At 46.6% G+C, this 23,085-nt stretch overlaps 1 protein-coding gene across 3 annotated transcripts in view; it reads left to right on the top strand.

The window, feature by feature from the left end:
- The window catches only part of ZMYM2 (zinc finger MYM-type containing 2), an 851,515-nt gene that overhangs the window by 634,390 nt on the left and 194,040 nt on the right, over positions 1-23,085 (top strand). For all 3 annotated transcript variants that reach the window (XM_069202286.1, XM_069202285.1, XM_069202287.1), the window contains exon 18: positions 3,799-3,964. In XM_069202286.1, the coding sequence (XP_069058387.1) occupies positions 3,799-3,964 (166 nt within the window). The remainder of the gene's footprint in view (positions 1-3,798; positions 3,965-23,085) is intronic.

Here is a 23,085-nt window from a genome sequence, read left to right as displayed (position 1 = left end):
TCAAACTCTGGGGAACACCTCAGATAGACTTGTTTGCGACAAAGGAGAACGCAAAATGCCAAAACTTCGCATCCAGATACCCACACAAACAGTCCCAAGGCAATGCCCTATGGATGAACTGGTCAGGGATATTTGCTTACGCTTTTCCTCCTCTCCCTCTCCTTCCTTACCTGGTAAACAAACTCAGTCAAAACAAACTCAAACTCATATTAATAGCACCAACTTGGGCAAGGCAACCCTGGTACACAACGCTGCTAGACCTATCGGTAGTACCCTGCATCAAATTGCCCAACAGGCCAGATCTGTTGACACAACACAACCAAAAGATCAGACACCCAGATCCAGCATCGCTGAATCTAGCAATCTGGCTCCTGAAATCCTAGAATTCGGGCACTTACAACTTACCCAAGAATGTATGGAAGTCATAAAACAAGCCATAAGGCCATCCACCAGGCACTTCTATGCAAGTAAATGGAAGAGGTTTGTTTGCTACTGCCATATTAATCAAATACAACCATTACACACAACTCCAGAACATGTAGTGGGTTACTTGCTTCACTTACAAAAATCTAACCTGGCTTTCTCTTCCTTTAAAATACACCTTGCAGCAATATCTGCATACCTGCAGACTACCTATTCAACTTCCCTATATAAGATACCAGTCATTAAAGCATTCATGGAGGGCCTTAGAAGAATTATACCACCAAGAACACCACCTGTTGCTTCATGGAACCTAAATGTTGTCCTAACTAGACTTATGGGTCCACCTTTTGAACCCATGCACTCCTGCGAAATACAGTTCCTAACCTGGAAGGTGGCATTTCTCATCTTCCTTAAGAAGAGTACGCGAGATTCAGGCGTTTACAATACAGGAACCTTTTATACAACTACACAAGAATAAGGTCGTCCTAAGGACCAATCCTAAATTTTTGCCAAAGGTTATTTCACCGTTCCATCTAAATCAAACAGTGGAACTTCCAGTGTTCTTTCCACAGCCAGATACCGTAGCTGAAAGGGCACTACATACATTAGATGTCAAAAGAGCATTGATGTATTACATTGACAGAACAAAAAACATCAGAAAGACTAAACAACTATTTATTGCATTTCAAAAACCTCATGCAGGAAACCCAATATCAAAACAAGGTATAGCCAGATGGATAGTTAAATGCATCCAAATCTGCTACCTTAAAGCTAAACGACAGCTGCCCATTACACCAAGGGCACACTCAACCAGAAAGAAAGGTGCTACCATGGCCTTTCTAGGAAACATCCCAATGCAAGAAATATGTAAGGCAGCCACATGGTCTACGCCTCACACATTCACCAAGCACTACTGTGTAGACGTGTTATCCGCACAACAAGCCACAGTAGGTCAAGCCGTACTAAGAACATTATTTCAGACTACTTCCACTCCTACAGGCTGATCCACCGCTTTTGGGGAGATAACTGCTTACTAGTCTATGCAAAACATGCGTATCTACAGCGACAGATGCCATCGAACTGAAAATGTCACTTACCCAGTGTACATCTGTTCGTGGCATCAGTCGCAGTAGATTCGCATGTGCCCACCCGCCTCCCCGGGAGCCTGTAGCAGTTTGGAAGTTACCTTCAACTATTTATATATGTATCATCTCAACCTTAAATAGGTGCATACTTAGTCACTCCATTGCATGGGCACTATTACTACAATTCAACTCCTACCTCACCCTCTGCGGGGAAAAACAATCGAAGATGGAGTCGACGCCCATGCGCAATGGAGACAAAAGGAGGAGTCACTCGGTCCCGTGACTCGAAAGACTTCTTCGAAGAAAAACAACTTGTAACACTCCGGCCCAACACCAGATGGCGAGCTATTGCAAAACATGCGAATCTACTGCGACTGATGCCACGAACAGATGTACACTGGGTAAGTGACATTTTCATTGCCTATTGTTGGGACAAATTTGTGGCTTGATGCAGTACTTGGCATACAGACCTCCTCCAGCCAAAATTGTCTGACATTTCGTTTTTTTTTGTCCCTATTCTGACAAAGTTTCGCTCTGGCACAGCTAAAGGGGTACCTTTCAGCTCTTTCGGCTTTTATTGCTGTTGCGGGATCAGCTCTCATTGTATAAGTCTCCAGTTATGTGCTTTTTAAAAAGTTTACAACATTTGTTTCCTCCGTCTCCTTTTGTCATGTCACAGTAGACCTTAAGTTTGTCGTCACATTTCTGATGTGTACTCCCTTAGAGCCGTTTAACAGCTGTCATTTGAGACTTATCACTCTCCGGACAGTGTTCCTCCTTGCCATAACAGTGGTGCTGCATGTGTATGAGCTCCAAGCTCTCTGTCGCCACCTGCTGTACTCCACCTTCTTCCCAGACAAGCTGGTCTTGCGGACACAGGCTATTTTCTTGCCTAAAGTTGTGACACCATTCCACATCGGTTAAGCATCACCATGTTGACTGTCTATTCTCCACTTCAACCTTTTAAGGAAAAGAGACTCCACCGTTTGGACCCCAGGAAAGCCACCAGCTTTCAAATTGATAGTATCAAAGAACACAAAGTTCGACAATCAGCTTGTATGGTTTTCTGGAGTGAAAAAAGGCAAGGCTATACAGAAGAGCACCATATTTTGCTGGATCATGCTTTTCATTATGATCTGCTACAAACTGGCCAAAAAGCAGGCTCCAGGAGTGCATGATCATTTTACCTAGACCAGAGATGCTGCCACTGTATTGGCATGCAGAATCCCTGTCCTGGATGTTTGCCATACACTTGGTTGTCTCTACATACGTTCACAAACCACTATTGTCTGGACAGTCTGATTTGCCGAGAGAGTCTTTTTGCCCCTTCAGTCCTGCAGGACTTTCTTGTTTGAATCCATTAACAGACTCGCCTCAAAAGAGGTACTGCTTTGGTATCTATTCAGAAGTTGAGGAGTCTGCGGCTAGAAGTATTTATCAGAAAAACAAGTTATTTACCTTTAGTAAACTCTAGCAGTAAAATCCTCAACAATCCTCCCCACTCTGTGATTGAACTGTATCCAATACTAAGACTCCAAGTCTAGCAGTTTGCACACTAGTGAACCAGTTTGCCATTGAGGCTCATGGTCTGGGGGCAGAGACTGCGCATCATTCCCAGAGCAGTATGGCGCCCGTGCGGATCTGCACAGACCCACCTACTTGTGTGCAGAAGTACTTATGAAAAGATTCCGGTCTGACATCTGGGGAGTATTCAGATAGTGAGCAATCTACGGTTAGATAAGAGTCTCTACCAGAAAGAATGTTACCGAAGGGTTAGTAACTTGTTCTGCACTACCCATTTAGTGGATGGCACAGTAGGTTCTGCGTCCCCAGTTGGCATTTTACTTGCAGTTCCTCAGTACCCTTTCTACATCATGTATGAGGGACTTGTGGGCAAGTTAAATGTGTCAGTCATGGGTAGTCAATTTAGCTATGTTTAGAGGGATGCAATCCTATACGTGGTATTCCACGATCTCTTTCAGATTCTTGTGATAGTGTAAGTTTGCTAATATATAGAGGCTGGAGTTTTTATTGTTAAAGGTAAAAAAAAAAAAAGTTATTTTAAATTGTCACGCTTCAGCATGCACATTTTTCTTCTTTAAATTGTTCAGTAATGTTAGGTATCAAATAGATTAACCGTTATTGTTGAGGGAAAGTTGGAAGTAAGATTTTTTCACCGCTATTTGTGAGTGGCAATGAGGATTTTAGAGTTATAAGTAATTTACTTTTGAGCAGAACCTAGTGAATGCAATGACTTACATTGACTAATTATGTTTTGTTTTCATGACAGGGACCAAAAAGAAAAGCTGTTTCTGATTTTCGGTCTCCAGATGACAGCCCGGACAATTCTGAATGCAGTTTTCCACTAAAGTACTCATATGGGGTGAATGCATGGAGATATTGGGTCAAAACCAGAATGTCGGATGACAAATCAGGATTTAATGAGCTTACATTTAGTATGTATACTTCTCATCTGAATCTGATCTGCAGTATACTATCTCAGTTATTAAAAAATATTTTTTCAATTTAGATGATTTAATAGATTTCTGTATCTCTGTTTGTCAAACAAACTGCTGTCTGCTGCTTTTTCCTTTACATGCATACTTTTGTATCCTGTCATGCACCCTTTAGGTCTGATAATTCTGTCAAATTATGTACAATCTGAAGACTGGGGATTAGGAGCCTCATAAGGTCATCTTGTGCAGGAAAATTATTGACATTGTATTGTGTCTTTTGTAGCATATAGTTATAAATGTCTGAATGAGTGAACATGCCACAACGATATAGTTTCCTCATTAGTTTTGAAGTATACAGGAACGCATGTAGTAATCCTTAACAATGCAGCACTACTGCTGTAAATAACAGCTGGTACTATTCTCCAGTTCATTCGTACTTAGTGTATTGATCTTTTAAAATGGAAAGGGGAATCGGCTCTGTCGGGTTTCAGGTCTTAAGCATCTGATTGCAGCTAGATTTCACTGGTGCATGCTGAGCGTATTTGAATATACACCAAGGCACAAATTGTGAAAAAAGATGGAAAATTTGGTCTGTGTTGAAAAGAATATTTTAGCAAAGATAATTCTCAGATCTGTATATTTGAAGGCAGTTATTAATATAACTGGACTAGGATGTGATTTAGAACACAAATACTCCCTCTGTAAATCACTTTCCTGTTTGTACAATGCAGAGTTGCAAGGAGAACATTTGAGCACTGAAGTGAGGTGCTATTAATCCATCAGTCAGTGAGAGTACATACCGCCTTCACCGAACACTAACCGGCTAGTTGCTGTCCATAGTTAATTGGAAATTGATCAAATTTTGCTTTATGTCCTGGTATTGTTAAGCTGGATAAGTATACCACTGCGCCCTTCTGTCTGGCTCCCTTTCCATGTTATTTTTGGTTATTTCAGGGCTGACTTAGAATGGATTTGTTTCTTGGCTGCCTCAGTAGTAAACTAAATTATGGAAGGAATTGAAACAATGACAAAATATCATTGTGTGTGTGTGTGTGTGTGTGTTTTTTTTTTAACAGAAAAGAATGGCGCGAAATAAGGGAAACACAGAAGGTTGCCCGATTTTTAGGAAAGCAGAAGTTTGGGCCCATTGTTTTATCAGCAGGAGACATAAGAGGTTCTTGCAGCTCTGCCTCCTCTCTTGTGACTGTGACCGAGATAGAGAGAGTACGTACAGGCGGAGATGCGTTTCTTGTATAGTTACGGTTGACCTTCACAGGATGTGAATCAATAAGTGCTCTTGACCCCTTTTGCAGGCGCGCTTATGCACTATGGACAGTGGGAGGGCAGATTACTCACTAAGACATGAGCATTTTCAGAATAAAGAATTGGTCTAGATTAGTGGAGGGGCAAGAATAGCCCTTTTTGTAAAGCAATGAACATCCATGTTCCTAAGGATGATTTGTGCATGGTTGGGAGAGCAAGCATACGTTACACATGCTCTTAAGGATGACTTGTGCACGGTTGGTGAGACAGTGGAGTGACTCAACATAAAGGCTTGTGGCAAGATGAGGAACCTTGTAGCGCTGCAGGATATACATTTTCCTGAAGCTGTTATTACTTGAATATATTTTTAACAGGGGAAACCCTGTATTGTGTTTAACTGAGTTGGTATCTCTTCCGGATGAGGACGTATTCAATATATATTTCCAAAACCTTGCTAAACCAGGATCAAAGGAAGAGGCACATTTAAGGGAAAGTAATACAGGGAAAACTTCATGTCGAGTGAGGACAACCTCGAAAATGAAAGTCCTGAAAATGTTAAATTGTTTTTCAGACTCGACGTCTGTAACCTCATTGACAATGGAATTGATGCCATGTCTGATTCACATATTATCATGTAAGACATTTTAAGCTTACTGACAATATGTTTGGCAGTGTTAAAGCATTTTCAAGGTTAAACACATTAATTATCGTAGAATAATTGATCCCATCCTAACTGTGTACGTTTTTTTATTTTTTATTTCAGTACTTTCTTTTAGATAGCCGCACAATAAGCATAGCCTCTGTTTTGGGCCACCCACACCACCTACTGCTCGATTAAATGAAAGAGAGGCAAACTCTGAAATGACCACACCAGTTTAAAATAACGACAGGCTGTAGCAACAATGCAATCAAATAAGAGAGGGAAGTTTGACATTTTACAAACCTAAATTGACATTGTTTTGCATGATTGAAAGCCCTAGCCACCGTAAACCTGAATTTGCCATAACGGCAACCTCTTTGCTGTCAATATCGGGAGTTATTTTGAAGAAATGATAGCTAAGGAAACAAGCTTTCAGAAATCATAAGAAAATTATAATCTTTGCAATTAATTCTTATATTTCAACTGTAACTAAGTGAGCATCTGTTGCACAGCATTGGCCTGATCTTGTGAGAGGTGTCAGTATCACTGAGTCGATGCTTAAGTGACACTCATATTGATATACTAGCCAGTGGATTTGGTAGTGCAAGGGTAAGAAGACCTTCTGCAGTCATAATTTCCAAAATAGAGAGGCAGGTGTGGCAGTGAAAGTAAATTATGCAATAGTAATTACATTATTTGGCAAGCAGTGCTACAAGGTAGTCAGACAGGGTTCTGCGTCATAGTGTCCTTCAAGACGGGCTTGCTTCAAAGTATGAAAACCAGCAGTGAGGGAAAAATGGGAGGAAAAAGGCAAACCTTGCAAAATAAGTTACTTGACACAGTCAGCTAAAACAAAGTTAATATCAGAGAGTGCTCGGTAATTATGAGGGGTTGAGCCTCATAAAACGGAATAAAGTAAAATGTAAAGTAACATTTAAGGTGGTCTTGCTGCAAAAAAAAAAAAAAAAAAAAATGGTGGAACCTTAAATGCTTGTATGTTGTACAGCAGACATACATCACAGGCTTACATTCCCAGCCTCATTGTGAGGGTGCAAAATAAAAGCATTTGGTTACTTTCAGATGGTCTCAGCACTCATTTTGATTGTGGCTGCTGGAATACTTGTTTTCTGCTGTTCGTAATGTGCATACGGTCACTACGAAGCTTGATGCTAAATTACCTCTGAAGATATATCTGGGGTACTGTATTGCACTAAAAAAAAATCTTCTGTCTGACGTGAAAACAGACTTGTAAGCTCTTCCTCTTTAAAATCCATAATGTACATACAGTAAATTTCCCCTACTGCCTTCTTGTGGCATATTTTTGTAATACGGAAATGTGCTAAAATGGCATAAAGATGATTTACATTAGTTTCAGTGTGTTTTTCATGAAGCAATCCTTTGTCTGTCATGTACAGTTTGAGGTTTGCATTTTCTCTGTTTTGTTTTATCAAAAAGTAAAATGGGTGCTAATTAGTGCTATGGGCAGGAGATGTCAGCTGTGCATCCACTGCATTTTGTCATCAAAAGTAGGTGGACCAAGTAGGAGGGCAACCACGCTGTTGGAGAAAGTGCATGCAGGAAGAACCCATCAAGAGAAATGGAGAACATGTCCTTTAGGGTCTACTCCGGTTGACAAAATAGGTTTTTCTCAAAAGACGACCGTCTAGACCAGAGGTCACAGTGCCAAGGGCTGCAAAGCATGCACCAAATGCGGACACAAAAGAAAGGAGGGAAGTCAAAACACAAAAAACCCTGCAGGTTTGGTTACAGAATATTAAAGGAAGACATCCACTCGGGAAAAGCTGGACATCAAAAGACGAGTGGGAAAGGGAAAAGGAACCGATAGACATGGAGACCCCGGCTCTGAATAAAAGACAGCTGACCACTATCGACGATGATGAGAATGTGCTCAAAATTGAGAGTAAGAAAAGAAGGCTTGAGGGTGAAAAGGCGGTGTTTGGGGAAAAAAAATAGGGATTTCAGGGCATCCCTTTGAGAATTCTGAATCCCTTTGAAGGCTTGGGGGGAGAGGAGGCAGAGTTGAGAGGAGACTGAGCAGGTCATACTCGAAACAGGGACCCAATCAGAGCCACAAGAGAAATAACACCAAATGTTCTTAGAAGATGAGTAGCTAGAGGATCATGGAGTCTTTCAGGGCGCCAACAGCATGACTGATTGCTGGCAAGACCTTGACGCAAACTCACCAGAGGAGGAAGTTGACTTCTACCCTTGGAGGCCAGCTCCTCCAGACGACATTGCGTTGTACAACTCAGGTTTTAAAAGGACAGTGAACAGGTAGAGTCCAGCTCGAAGAGTAGAAATTGCAGCCATGCTTTCTTCTTGAGACCCTCGGACCCTCACAAAGCTAAATCCAGTAACTCCCTATGCTTCCCCACTTTCTGGAGCGGGGAAGAGAAGCTTTGAAAGAACCAGCTTCATGCAAGGCTGTAACCCTAAGGTTGAAAAGAAGTACAAACACACCTCCAAGGACCCACTATATACATCAGGGGAAACGCAGTGGCAGATTGAATCATTGTGGCCACTGTAAGGAAGAGAGCCAACATCCCCACATTCATGGGCCCACCTCCGGAAAAAGGGAGTAGAAATGGATGCAGCGAAAAATGGAGAGCGCTGTAGTGACATAGTGGTGGACCACTAACTCCAATGCCTTCCTAATTCGATATGCCTACAACATTGGAAGGAAGTGGAGAACCAATGAAACGCCTCCAAGAGCAGTTCCAAAGGCGATCTTGTAGAAAGAGGGGAGGGAGACCATCATCAACATGTGTCTGATGTCTGCTCTCTGAGCAGCAGAGTGATGGTCACAGGCACAACCTTCAACATGTGCCCGATGTCTGCTCACTACGAGGCAGAGTGATGGTCACAGGCACAACCTTCAACATGTGCCCGATGTCTGCTCACTACGAGGCAGAGTGATGGTCACAGGCACAACCTTGAAGAGGCATGCCTGGCTAACAGGTGTCAAGGTTCAAGAGTAAGGCGTAGGCAAGCATCATTATTACCTCCTTCACAAGGGAACAACTGTTCAGCTCAGCAGTGAAATATACGCTGCACCAATGATGTAGTGAAAGCCACTGTGTTGTTGCGGTTTTGAGGTCACCCACGGAGAAGGACAACCCCTATGAGGAGACTAACTGGAAGGTTAAGGTTCCAGATCATAGTTCCGCAAATACCCTACCAACATGCAGGGCATCAGCAGTTGTCAGCGCAACAGCAGACAAACAAGTGCCAGCTCTTTCAGGGCAGAACAAAAAAGGAGAGGCCGCCCCTCCAAAAGAGCAAGCTCCTCAACTAAGTGACTCCACTTACCGACGGCCCACCGCACAACATCATTTGGGGGGTAGAACAGAGACCTTCTGTGGAGAGCTTGCTTCTGGTTGCAGTACCCTGCTGCTCCCACAAAACATACTCAACTTTTGCCAGTTTTTTTAAATGCAACTTCAATTGAAATGCTCGGGGTTCTTGCTAACCAGAGTGCACGTGTGCCTTCCCCAAAACAAACTCTTGGTCACTTGATCCCTGTAGGAAAGTACCATCTTGCCTGGCATGTTACCCCCATATTTCACTGTATATACAGTATGTTGTTTTAGTGTATGTGTCACTGGGACCCTGCCAGCCAGGGCCCCAGTGCTCATAAGTGTGCCCTGTATGTGTTCCCTGTGTGATGACTAACTGTCTCACTGAGGCTCTGCTAACCAGAACCTCAGTGGTTATGCTCTCTCTGCTTTCCAAATTGTCACTAACAGGCTAGTGACCAATTTCACCAATTCACATTGGCATACTGGAACACCCTTATAATTCCCTAGTATATGGTACTGAGGTACCCAGGGTATTGGGGTTCCAGGAGATCCCTATGGGCTGCAGCATTTCTTTTGCCACCCACAGGGAGCTCTGACAATTCTTACACAGGCCTGCCACTGCAGCCTGAGTGAAATAACGTCCACGTTATTTCACAGCCATTTACCACTGCACTTAAGTAACTTATAAGTCACCTATATGTCTAACCTTCACCTGGAGAAGGTTGGGTGCTAAGTTACATAATGTGTGGGCACCCTGGCACTAGCTAAGGTGCCCCCACATCGTTCAGGGCAAATTCCCCGGACTTTGTGAGTGCGGGGACACCATTACACGCGTGCACTATACATAGTATAGCCTACCTATGTATAGCGTCACAATGGTAACTCCGAACATGGCCATGTAACATGTCTAAGATCATGGAATTGTCACCCCAGTGCCATTCTGGCATTGAGGAGACAATTCCATGATCCCCTGAGTCTCTAGCCCAGACCCGGGTACTGCCAAACTGCCTTTCCCGGGGTTTCACTGCAGCTGCTGCTGCCGCCAATCCCTCAGACAGGTTTCTGCCCTCCTGGGGTCCAGCCAGGCCTGGCCCAGGAAGGCAGAACAAAGGACTTCCTCAGAGAGAGGGTGTTACACCCTCTCCCTTTGGAAAAAGGTGTCAGGGCTGGGGAGGAGTAGCTTCCCCCAGCCTCTGGAAATGCTTTGATGGGCACAGATGGTGCCCATCTCTGCATAAGCCAGTCTACACCGGTTCAGGGATCCCCCAGCCCTGCTCTGGCGTGAAACTGGACAAAGGAAAGGGGAGTGACCACTCCCCTGACCTGCACCTCCCAGGGGAGGTGCCCAGAGCTCCTCCAGTGTGCTCCAGACCTCTGCCATCTTGGAAACAGAGGTGTTGCTGGCACACTGGGCTGCTCTGACTGGCCAGTGTCATCAGGTGAAGTCAGAGACTCCTTCTGATAGGCTCTTACCTGTGTTACTAGCCTATCCTCCTTCCTAGGTAGCCAAACCTCCTTTTCTGGCTATTTAGGGTCTCTGCTTTGGGGAATTCTTCAGATACCGAATGCAAGAGCTCACCAGAGTTCCTCTGCATCTCTCTCTTCACCTTCTGCCAAAGGATCGACCGCTGACTGCTCAGGACGCCTGCAAAACCGCAACAAAGTAGCAAAGATGACTACTGCAACCTTGTATCGCTTATCCTGCCGCCTTCTCAACTGTTTCCTGGTGGTACATGCTCTGGGGGTAGCCTGCCTCCTTTCTGCACCAGGAGCTCTGAAGAAATCTCCCGTGGGTCGACGGAATCTTCCCCCTGCAACCGCAGGCAACCAAAGACTGCATCACCGGTCCTCTGGGTCCCCTCTCAGCACGATGAGCGTGGTCCCTGGAACTCAGCAACTCTGTCCAAGTGACTTCCACAGTCCAGCGAGACTTCAGTCCAAGTTTGGTGGAGGTAAGTCCTTGCCTTCCCACGCTAGACTGCATTGCTGGGTACCGCATGATTTGCAGCTGCTCCGGCTCCTGTGCATTCTTCCAGGATTTCCTTTGTGCATAGCCAAGCCTGGGTCCCCGGCACTCTAACCTGCAGTGCACAACCTTCTGAGTTGTCCTCTGGCGTCGTGGGACTCCCTTTTGTGTCTTCGGGTGGACTCCGGTTCACTCCTCTTCCAAGTGCCTGTTCCGGTACTTCTGCGGGTGCTGCCTGCTTCTGTGAGGGCTCCCTGACTTGCTGGGCACCCCCTCTGTCTCCTCATCCAAGTGGCGACATCCTGGTCCCTCCTGGGCCACAGCAGCATCCGAAAACCCTAACCGGCGACCCTTGCAGCTAGCAAGGCTTGTTTGCGGTCTTTCTGCGTGGGAACACATCTGCAAGCTTCTTCATGTCGTGGGACATCCATCCTCCAAAGGGGAAGTTTCTAGCCCTCTTCGTTCTTGCAGAATCCACAGCTTCTACCATCTGGTGGCAGCATCTTTGCACCCCCAGCTGGCATTTCCTGGGCATCTGCCCCCTCTCGACATTGTCGCAACTCTTGGACTTTGTCCCCTTGTTTTACAGGTACTCAGGTCCGGAAATCCACTTTGGTTGCTTTGCTGGTATTGGTCTTCCTTGCAGAAACCCCCTATCACGACTTCTGTGCTCTCTGGGGGTTATAGGTGCACTTTACACCTACTTTTCAGGGTCTTGGGGTGGGCTATTTTTCTAACCCTCACTGTTTTCTTACAGTCCCAGCGACCCTCTACAAGCTCACATAGGTTTGGGGTCCATTCGTGGTTCACATTCCACTTTTGGAGTATATGGTTTGTGTTGCCCCTATACCTATGTGCGCCTATTGCAATCTACTGTAACTTTACATTGCTTGCATTACTTCCTTTTGCTATTACTGCATATTTTTGGTATTGTGTACATATATCTTGTGTATATTTGGCATCCTCATACAGAGGGTACTCACTGAGATACTTTTGGCATATTGTCATAAAAATAAAGTACCTTTATTTTTAGTATATCTGTGTATTGTGTTTTCTTATGATATTGTGCATATGGCACCAGTGGTATAGTAGGAGCTTTGCATGTCTCCTAGTTCAGCCTAAGCTGCTCTGCTATAGCTACCTTCTATCAGCCTAAGCTGCTATAAACACCTCTTCTACACTAATAAGGGATAACTGGACCTGGTACGGAGTGTAAGTACCCCTTGGTACCCACTACAAGCCAGGCCAGCCTCCTACATTCCCCAAGTGACCAGGCCCTTCAGCCCCCTATAAGCCCCTGGTACCTAGGGCATGGGTATTGAAGAGGGCCCCTCATAGCTGCAGCACACCTTGTGCCACTTTGAGGGACGCAGAACCAACATTATGCAGACTGCCGTTGCAGGCTGCTTGACAAGGTGCCCCCTAAATTGAAAACACGACACAGCACACAGTATGTGTGCCATGTCCCCTAACGCTGCATACAATATATGTAAGTCCACCCTTCTAGCATGCCTTACAGCCCTAAGGTAAGGGGCATTATATTACATGTGAGGGCATATATGCAAAAAATATGAGCTCCTGCTATGCCTCTTTGTTGATTCTGAGACACAGTAAGTGCACAGGGAAGCCATTTTAAATGCATGTGCTGGGCACTGGTCCCTACGAGTTCCCCAGCTACATGATGGCATCTCTGAACTCTGGGATGTTTGGTATCAAACATCTCAGAATAGTGCTCCCTACCATTGTCACTTCTGGGAAGGGCAGCTTTGTTTAAAATGATGGCCCTACCCCGGTTCCTCTATATACTTCAAAACACCCTATACCAGGTCCCGGCCTCGTACTTCCGAGCCATTGATCAGGAGTTACGTACACTCCTGTGGGATGGGGTACTGGCTCGAATAGCGGTAGCCAAGCGCACAAGAAGTTGGTTTGATAAGGGAATCGTCCTCCCGGATGTGTGCAACTACTGTGGAGCGGCACCACTCGTGGTTATTAATCTGTGGGTCTTCCAGTCTGAATCGGAACCGGCATTCCGTATGGATAGGGAAGCATTGCAGCCTGGAGTAACCCTCCGGGCTTCATATGGTGGACGAGGAGCGCAGACATTCCCAGTTCTGACAGCGCTTACGTTAACCCTCTGGCACGAAACACTGAATATACTGTGTTGGAGCAACATCATTACACAAAATACCCCCTTGTGGGACACCGCAGTGCTGGGCACAATGGCAACACAACAGGGATTTAAGAACTGGTATCTTATTGGTCGCACAAAAGTTGGAGACCTGTGGGTGGAATGAGGCGTCCTTCCCTTTATGAATCTTCAGGTGGAATATCAGTTGGCCCTGACGGAAACGTATCGCTACCTTCAAATCAGACATGCACTCAAAGAACTACCCAGAGAAGAGGACCCTCCTGAGTCATCCCTTCTAGAAGATAGATTACTGTTTGAACATTTACCCAAAAAGGAAACCGCTCTCGTATATCGTAAAATACTCAATAACTTACCAGATAAATGCTAAGACCGGAAAACACGGTGGGTACCAGACGTGGGTGAATTGGATGAATGGCAAGAGGCCTTAGCATCTTCCAGGGAGGTAGGGATGCGAGCGAGGTTCCGATTAGTACAGCTGAGAATTCTTCACAGGAGTTATTATGCATGTGCAACAATAGCCAAGATGGGAAAGGGAGTGTAGGAAGTTGGCTCTGTATGTACTATTTCAAAGTAAGAAATAGCATGCGCAGAGTCCAAGGGTTCCCCTAAGAGGTAAGATAGTGGCAAAAAGAGATAATTCTAATGGTCTATTTTGTGGTAGTGTGGTCGAGCAGTAGGCTTATCAGAGGGTAGTGTTAGGCATTTGTTGTACACACACAGGCAATAAATGAGGAACACACACTCAAAGACTTACTCCAGGCCAATAGGTTTTTGTATAGAAAAATATATTTTCTTAGTTTATTTTAAGAACCACAGGTTCAAGATTTACAAACAATACTTTAAATGAAAGGTACTTCACTTAGGAACTTTAGGAACTTTGAATTAGCAAAATAGCATATACAGTTTTCACACAAATGGCTTATAGCTATTTTAAAACTAGACAGTGCAATTTTCAACAGTTCCTGGGGGAGGTAAGTGTTTGTTAGGTTTTGCAGGTAGGTAAACCACCTATGGGGTTCAAAGTTGGGTGCAAGGTAGCCCACCGTTGGGGGTTCAGAGCAACCCCAAAGTTACCACACCAGCAGCTCAGGGCAGGTCAGGTGCAGAGGTCAAAGTGGTGCCCAAAACGCATAGGCTTCAATGGAGAAGGGGGTGCCCCGGTTCCAGTCTGCCAGCAGGTAAGTACCCACGTCTTCGGAGGGCAGACCAGGGGGGTTTTGCAGGGCACCGGGGGGGGGGGACACAAGTCAGCACAAAAAGTACACCCTCAGCGGCACGGGGGCGGCCGGTTGCAGTATGCAAACAGGTGTCGGGTTCGCAATAGGTTTCAATGGGAGACCAAGGGGTCTCTTCAGCGATGCAGGCAAGGGGGGGGGCTCCTCGGGGTAGCCACCACCTGGACAAGGGAGAGGGCCACCTGGGGATCGCTCCTGCACTGGAGGTCGGATCCTTCAGGTCCTGGGGGCTGCAGATGCAGTGTCCTTACCAGGCGTCGGGTCTTTGAAGCAAGCAGTCTCGGTCAGGGGGAGCCTCGAGATTCCCTCTGCAGGCGTCGCTGTGGGGGCTCAGGGTGGTCAACTCTGGCTACTCACGGTCTCGTAGCCGCTGGGGAGTCCTCCCTGTGGTGTTTGTTCTCCACAAGTCGAGCCGGGGGCGTCGGGTGCAGAGTGCAAAGTCTCACGCTTCCGGCGGGAAACGTGTGTTGTTTCAAAGTTGCTTTTTTGTTGCAAAGTTGCAGTCTTTGTGGAACAGGACCGCTGTCTTCTGGAGTTCTTGGTCCTTCTAGATGCAGGGTAGTCCTCTGAGGCTTCAGAGGTCGCTGGACCCTATGGAACGCGTCGCTGGAGCAGTGTCTTTAGAAGTGGGGAGACAGGCCGGTAGAGCTGGGGCCAAAGCAGTTGGTGTCTGTCTTCTCTGCAGGTTTTTCAGCTCAGCAGTCCTTCTTCGTCTTAGGTTGCAGGAATCTACTTTCCTAGGTTCTGGGGAGCCCCTAAATACTGAATTTAGAGGTGTGTTTAGGTCTGGGAGGGCAGTAGCCAATGGCTACTGTCCTTGAGGGTGGCTACACCCTCTTTGTGCCTCCTCCCTGAGGGGAGGGGGCACATCCCTATTCCTATTGGGGGAATCCTCCATCTGCAAGATGGGGGATTTCTAAAAGTCAGTCACCTCAGCTCAGGACACCTTAGGGGCTGCCCTGACTGGCCAGTGACTCCTCCTTGTTTTTCTCATTATCTCTCCTGGACTTGCTGCCAAAAGTGGGGGCTGTGTCCAGGGGGTGGGCATCTCCACTAGCTGGAGTGTCCTTGGGCACTGTAACACGAAGCTTGAGCCTTTGAGGCTCACTGCTAGGTGTTACAGTTCCTGCAGGGGGGAGGTGTTAAGCACCTCCACTCAGTGCAGGCTTTGTTTCTGGCCTCAGAGACCACAAAGGCCCTCACCACATGGGGTCAGAAACTCGTCTCAGCAGCAGGCTGGCACAGACCAGTCAGTCCTGCACTGAACATTTGGGTAAAATACAGGGGGTATCTCTAAGATGCCCTCTGTGTGCATTTTTTAATAAATCCAACACTGGCATCAGTGTGGGTTTATTATTCTGAGAAGTTTGATACCAAACTTCCCAGTATTCAGTGTAGCCATTATGGAGCTGTGGAGTTCGTTTTTGACAGACTCCCAGACCATATACTCTTATGGCTACCCTGCACTTACAATGTCTAAGGTTTTGCTTAGGCACTGTAGGGGCATACTGCTGATGCACCTATGCCCTCACCTGTGGTATAGTGCACCCTGCCTTAGGGCTGTAAGGCCTGCTAGAGGGGTGACTTACCTATGCCATAGGCAGTGTGAGGTTGGCATGGCACCCTGAGGGGAGTGCCATGTCGACTTAGTCATTTTCTCCTCACTAGCACACACAAGCTGGCAAGCAGTGTGTCTGTGCTGAGTGAGGGGTCCCTAGGGTGGCATAAGACATGCTGCAGCCCTTAGAGACCTTCCCTGGCATCAGGGCCCTTGGTACCAGGGGTACCAGTTACAAGGGAATTACCTGGGTACCAGGGTTGTGCCAATTGTGGAGACAATGGTACATTTTAGGTGAAAGAACACTGGTGCTGGGGCCTGGTTAGCAGGGTCCCAGCACACTTCTCAGTCAAGTCAGCATCAGTATGAGGCAAAAAGTGGGGGGTAACTGCAACAGAGAGCCATTTCCTTACAGGGAGCCTCACCTTTGTGTTCCAGAATTTGTAGCCCACAAGGGACTTTTTACCACATGCTATGAGACTGTCCAAAGATACAGAGTTTTTGGTTGGCAGTCGTGTCCTGCCTAAATGTAGAATGTGGAAGCAACTTGGAGCCTCAGCCCAGATGTTGTGTTCTAAATATAAAGGGTGACCTGGAATAGCCAAAATGGATCACATTTGGATGAGGATAGGCTTAATAGCAGCAAAGCGTAACATCGCATGGACATGGAGGTCCCCTGACCCACCCGAGGTGGAGGACTGGAACCGTGACTTAGACTGGTGTATGTTGGCAGAGAAAGTGATTTATGAGGGGAGGGGGTGCCCAAAACATTGGCACAAGATCTGGGGGTAATAGAACTCCCACAGGGGAGGGCTATGTATAGTAGCAACAGAGGATTACAACACACTGTAAAAGCCATGCTGGGAGAAGACTGGGAGGAGGGTAAGGGAAAGGGCTCGAGGGAGGGATGTAGGAGGTCGGGAGGATGGACACTGACAAAACACAACTGTATTAGACCAACATGGAGGCTAAGACTACATCACACACTTGTCTTGTTTGTATTTCTAATAAAAAGAGTAAAAAAAAAAAAAATCTCAGAATAGTAAACCCTCACTGATTCCAGTGATGGATCTATTAAGAAATGCGCCCGGGGGAGGGGTGGGGGGGGCGGGATACATAAGAGGTGTCCCCTGAACACCTACCAGCTACTAGTGTGTTGACTGACTGGTCCTGACCAGCTTAGCCCCCACAGACGCGTTCCTGGACCCCACGGTGAGAGCCAGTGATCTCAAGGCCCAGAGACAAAAGCTTGCACTTGGCAGAGTTGTTATCTCCTCCCAGGCTGGATTGACATTACAGGGCGGAGAGCTTCAAAGGTCTTGATCCCTTTGTAATGTGACCCAGGTCTGTCCAGATGGTGGAGATGACCAACTCCCCATGTCCTCCTCCCACTTTTTGCAGCAGCACAGGTGTGTATATTAGTTAAATTAGTAGGAGGGCCCAGTTCATGCCTGTACCACCCCTAAGGTGTATGAGTTGAAATGGACACTACTTTTTAAATTCCTCCATCTTCTTTGGAAGGAATTAGGCCCTAAGGTTAGGGTTAAGCCCATTTCCCAGCAGAAGTGGTAATAAGAAGAGTGTAGTCAACCTGAATGTGGACAGGCCATTGGCTGCCACCTGGCACTTCCTGTAACACCTGTAAATTGAGAATTTAAGTGTCGCCCTTAAACCCTAGAACTCAAATTCCTGACAGCCTAAGAAGAGCCGGACACTACAGAGTTGCATCAGCAGAGAAGACTGCAGACACCAACTGACATGACCCCAGCCCTACCAGCCTCTCTGCAACCCTCGACAATCCTGCGCCAAAAGACGACCCGTCCTGCAGCCCAGCAGCCTCCAAAAGCTTTGGGAGAACTGCCTGCCTGCCTTTGATAATGATCAAGATCTCCTGAGAACAGCGGACCTGTTAAAGAAGAAACCAACTGTAAAAGAAAAGAACTCTTCCCTGAGGAAGTGCGAAACTGTCTCTGGTTCCACCTCTTCACTCGATACACACGGCCTGAGTCCAAGTGGCCCACCGGTCCTATGAAGGTTCCCCAGCGATTCTGAGTCCTGCTGGACTCTGCCTCAAAGCCTGCAGCCTCAAATCGAAGACTCCCGCTTATAGTGACATGCCTGATAAGCTGTTCCTGACACCAAAGAACACCCCTGCACCTGGAGACTCTGGACCTAGTGGAGCTGGACTGTCGCTCTCCCTACATCCCCTAGCATTAGAACTTGCCTGAGGAGCTGTGTTTTTTTTTTTTTTTTGTTCAGCCTCCTAGCCAGAGCCTCAGGCCTTTTTCCAAATCTGATCTCCTCCTTTGATTTGCATTGGCACCCAACGCTGTGTTGGCACTCTGCACACGGTCGCCCGTTTAGTGCTGCCTTGTGCCACCCTTCTCTGCTTACCTTAACCTCAGGAGATCGACCCCTGACACCATTTTACTCACCTGTGAGCAGCGCATCTTCTGTTAGCCCAGTCTCCATTGGTTAACTTTGGGAGCCCGATGTTGTGTTGACACTGTGCACCTAACCGCCTCTGTGCCCCTGGGGGTGTAAATTTGGTGCTGCCTTGTGGCCCCTCTTGTGCTTCCTGCAACCCCATGAGTTCGACCCCTGACACCACTTTACTCACCCATGACCCCAGTGTATCTTTTTCACCCACAGTCTTCATTGGTTAACACTGGCCACATGACTCTGAATTTGACCTCTGCACCCGACGGCCCCTGTTCCACTGTTCATGCACTCTTGGTACTGATTTGAACCTTGCCTGAGGCTGACCTAAAATCCCAAAGACTGGATTTGTAAATCATGTAGTTACCTGCAAAACTGCATTATTGTTTTCCTCCCGTAGGTTAACATTGCTGATATGAAAAATTGCGCTAAGTGTTGATTTTTGAAACTGCAAAGTATTTATGCTTGTAAATCTACTTTCCTGATTACGAAGTTCTTGGGGTTGAAGCATATATCAAAATAAATCTTATTTTTCTAAATTGGTCTCAGACTTATTCTTTGAGTGTGTGTCTCATTTACTGCCTCAGTGAGTACAACAAATGCTTAGCACTACCCTCTGATACGCTTAACTGCTCGCCCACACTGACACAAAATAGATTATTACTTCTATCTACTTTTGCCTCTGCAATACCATTTGGGGATCCACTTGACTCTGCACAGTGCACTTCATTTTAGCACACTAGTGAGCCAGCTTCCTACACCTTCCTTCAAGAGTGGAGGATGGGGGTGTGGTCTGGCCGCCGACGCGAATGGCCGCCTGAGCAAGAAACTATACGCGCCGGGTCGGATCAGGGCCCACAGCGGGGGTGCCGGCTAAAATCAGGGCCTTCCTGCTGCCCTGGAACACACGCATGGCAGCGGGTCTCCGAAATTCAAGACCTCCGGACGGGTGGCAGCTCTTTTGACTGCCGGGACGCCGCGGCCTAGCGCAGGGCGCTGGCCTGCGGCCTTTATTTTCCTCGAGGGAGGAGGGCCCTAAGGCAGAGTCAGGCGGCCAGGAGAGTTTCTCCCCGGTTGCTCGGTACAGATTGGGATTTGATCCCAGACTTGGAACCTGGACATTTTGGGCACGGGAGGCGAGAGGGGATCGCCTCCCCCCGCTCCCTGTTTCTGATAGGCAGGAGGGCCGACGCCCCAGACCACCCCGGCGCACTGCGGCATTGTCAGAGGTCTCGCAGACATCCCGAGGTAGACGGACGGCGGAGAGGGACCGCAACAGGTAGCGGGCGCTGTCCTGGGACGTACCCAAGCTTGAAAGACCTTGGCCACCAGGGAGCGGAGCTCCCCACTGCTCTTTGGGAGTTCAGAGAGTTCGGGAAGTGAGTCGGTAGGAACAGCACCTGACTGCTCAGTGTACCCCAAGCCGGAGCAGACGCTGGACCCACTGGACCTGGCAGGAGAGAGCCTACCACTGAGAAACATCGGATGCCCCGGCAAGGTATCTTGGAGGGTTGGGGTCCAACTGCCTGGCTGCTTCGGTGCTGTGATCGGGATTCTGAGGGGCCATATCACCCTGGGGCTCAAGTTGTCCGCTCCTTTTATTGTCACAGATGCCACCCTCTCAATCCTTACCCTCTTACCCCAGACCAGGCATGGAACCTTGACCTGGGCCCAGAGATAGCACAAGTTGACTGCAGGAGATCTCTGAGAGGGGTCTGCCTCCACTCTGGTTCATGGATGCCAATGGGGTGAGTCTAGTCTCTTGTTTTGGACTACCCTAACAGCCAAAAGCCCCCTTCAACGCACGTAACATCTCTCTTGGGGTCTAGTTTGCCTTGCTGGACTCTCAAGGAGGCTATAGTTCTAGGGACCCTGACGGGTGCTACGCAGTCCTCATTGCCCTCACGACAGGAACGAGGTCCCGCGTCCACAAATACATTCGGAAATCCTTCCAGGACCCCCCACCCCCTCTGGGGCAATGCCAAACGGGAAATACAGGAAGAAATACAGCAAGCGATAGCTAATCTCCCGTACCATAAAGCACCCGGTGAGGATGTGCGAAATACTAGTGTCTCATGTGACAGTTCTATGTACAATATTGTTGATTTTGACTAATATTAATAAAAAATTGCAACACAAAAAAAAAAAAAAAAGGAGTGGAGGATAGTCATGTCCAGCAAATAGATCCTCAGCATCTTCCAGTCTGGCTATTGCATAGAACTTATAAATAAGTCACCTGGGGTCAAACCAAAGAAAAGATCACACAAAAAAAAGAGATGTGGCCTGCAAATTGAAGTGCAGGAACTCTTGCAAAAGCGGGCAATAGAGGGAGTGCCCACAGAAGAAATTAATCATGGAAACAACTCCGCATGCTTCCTTTTCCCAAAACCAGACAATTGTTTAAGACAAATTCTGGATCTCTGCTTCTTAAATTCATCAGAACGCATAAATTAAAAATGAACATACCGCAGGAGGTCATTGTGCGGCTTCCGGAAAAAGTCTACAAGGCAACCGTAGATCTAAATGATCCCATAAACCCCAGCACGAAAAGTACCTATGGTTTGTCATCAACCAAAACCACTACCAATACTCAGGGTTTTCACAAAATGTTTAGCCACAGTGGCGGCTACCTGAAAAGGAAGGTCATGCACGTTTAACCATACCTAAACGACTGTCCAGTCCAAACAAGCTCAATCTCACAATACAAGCGGAACAGCAGGATAGTCATGGATGCCCTCCACAGACTTGGATTGACAACCTAGAAAAGTTGTCATTAAAACCAGAGAGACGTTTTCCTGGCAACAGGAATCATCATAGTGGCTGCTAAATCCTTGCCTACCTTTGAGAGGATTCAGGCAATCACAGAACAGGCACACCACTAGCGCAAGAGTAAGTCTCTGATAGTGAGGCCTATGTGGAAAATGATGGGCATGATGACTTCTTGCATCCCAATTAGCCCTCACAGAAGTCTACAAATGACTTCAGGAGTGCATCCAAAACCAGTGGTCACAGGCACTTGGGAGTTGGGAAGATCTAGTGGTTGTTACACAGAAAGTACAGGAAGAGATGACTGGTTGGAACTTGGACAAATAACAGTCGGACGACCTTTCGTACATGCAGCTCCTACAGTTCTGATCACCAAGGATGTGTCCTACACTGGCTGGAGAAGCTCACATGAGGGAAGTAAAAATCCACACACATGGAGAAGCCTCTTCATAATACCAGTTATTAAGAGGGTTCTAAAAAGAGCAAAAAATCGCACCTCACAGATCAGCATCAACTTCAAATGTGTAACCTCAGCCTGGCATCAACACAACTAATGAAGGGATCATTTGAACCACTGCACAGGGCAGAATTAAGGTACCTGACCTTTACAGAATCCTTCCTAATTGCGATAACATCACTGCGCAGGGTGAGCGAGCTGCAAGAGCTAAGCACCCAGGAGGCCCTTCCTTGCGAATACACAAGGACAGAGCAGTCATGCAGACCAATCCACACTTCTTCCCAAAGTTCATAACTCAGTTCCACATGAACCAAACAACCCAGCTCCCTGGCTTCTTCTTGCAATCAGAAACACTAGTCGAAAGAACTCTGCTTATGCTGGAGTACAAAGGGCAGTGATGTGCTACCTAGAAACGACAAGAGATCTCAGAATAGGAAGCCAGTTCTTCATATCTTTGCAAATTCAGACAAAGGCTCGCAAGTGACAAAGGGAGCCATCCCAAGATAGATAGTACTAACAATTGAGTTATTCTACCAAAAAGCAGGTGTACACCTAAAAGCAAGACCCGGTACGCATTACACCAGGAACAATGGAACATTGGCCTTCCTAGCAAACGTGTCAGTAAGGAACATATGTATGGCATATGTAGTCATCACCCCTTACTTTCACAAAGTGATATGGCGTGTACATCCAAGTGAACAAGAAGTCACAAGTGGGACAGACAGTACTGAAATACCTGTTAAGAAGCTCAAACTCAGTTCGACCCCACCTGCAAGAATTTCCGAGGATACTGCTACAAAATCAGTACACAGCATGTGAATCCAGAAAATAATCACTTTGTAAAGCAAAAATGGTTAGTTAGCAGTAGGAGTAGTTTTGCAGCTTGAATTTTCTGGATTCACATGTGACCCTCAACCTTCTTAGGAAATAATAATAATAATCAGCAGCATTTGTAAAGCGCCGCTTTCACCTTGCAGGTATCATGGTGCCAACAAACAGCCTGAAACACAAAACGGCTTCCTAATTCTGCAACAGTTAACCTTTAAATCAAGACCATTAATGTCTAATTTGGAAAGAGCCATGTTTTTAGATTCTTCCTAAAGCTATACAGATTTCCAGTGGCTCTGAGGGTGGCTGGCAGTGTGTTCTACAACTGAGCTGCCTTGACCTGAAAGGACCTTCAACTCAACCTTACTTTCCTGAAGCTTGGCACACAGATCATAATGGCTGATGAGGAACTCTGAGGCCTGTAGTGACTGAATTATCTATGTAACAGTACCAATCCTGTTCTGTTTACAGTTTTATAGACCACACAGAATGCCTAA

The sequence above is a fragment of the Pleurodeles waltl genome, chromosome 8, assembly GCF_031143425.1.
Source record: "Pleurodeles waltl isolate 20211129_DDA chromosome 8, aPleWal1.hap1.20221129, whole genome shotgun sequence".
NCBI classification, from domain to species: domain Eukaryota; kingdom Metazoa; phylum Chordata; class Amphibia; order Caudata; family Salamandridae; genus Pleurodeles; species Pleurodeles waltl.
The sequence above is the reverse complement of the archived record's forward strand: the minus strand, read 5'-3'. Positions and strand labels throughout refer to the sequence as shown.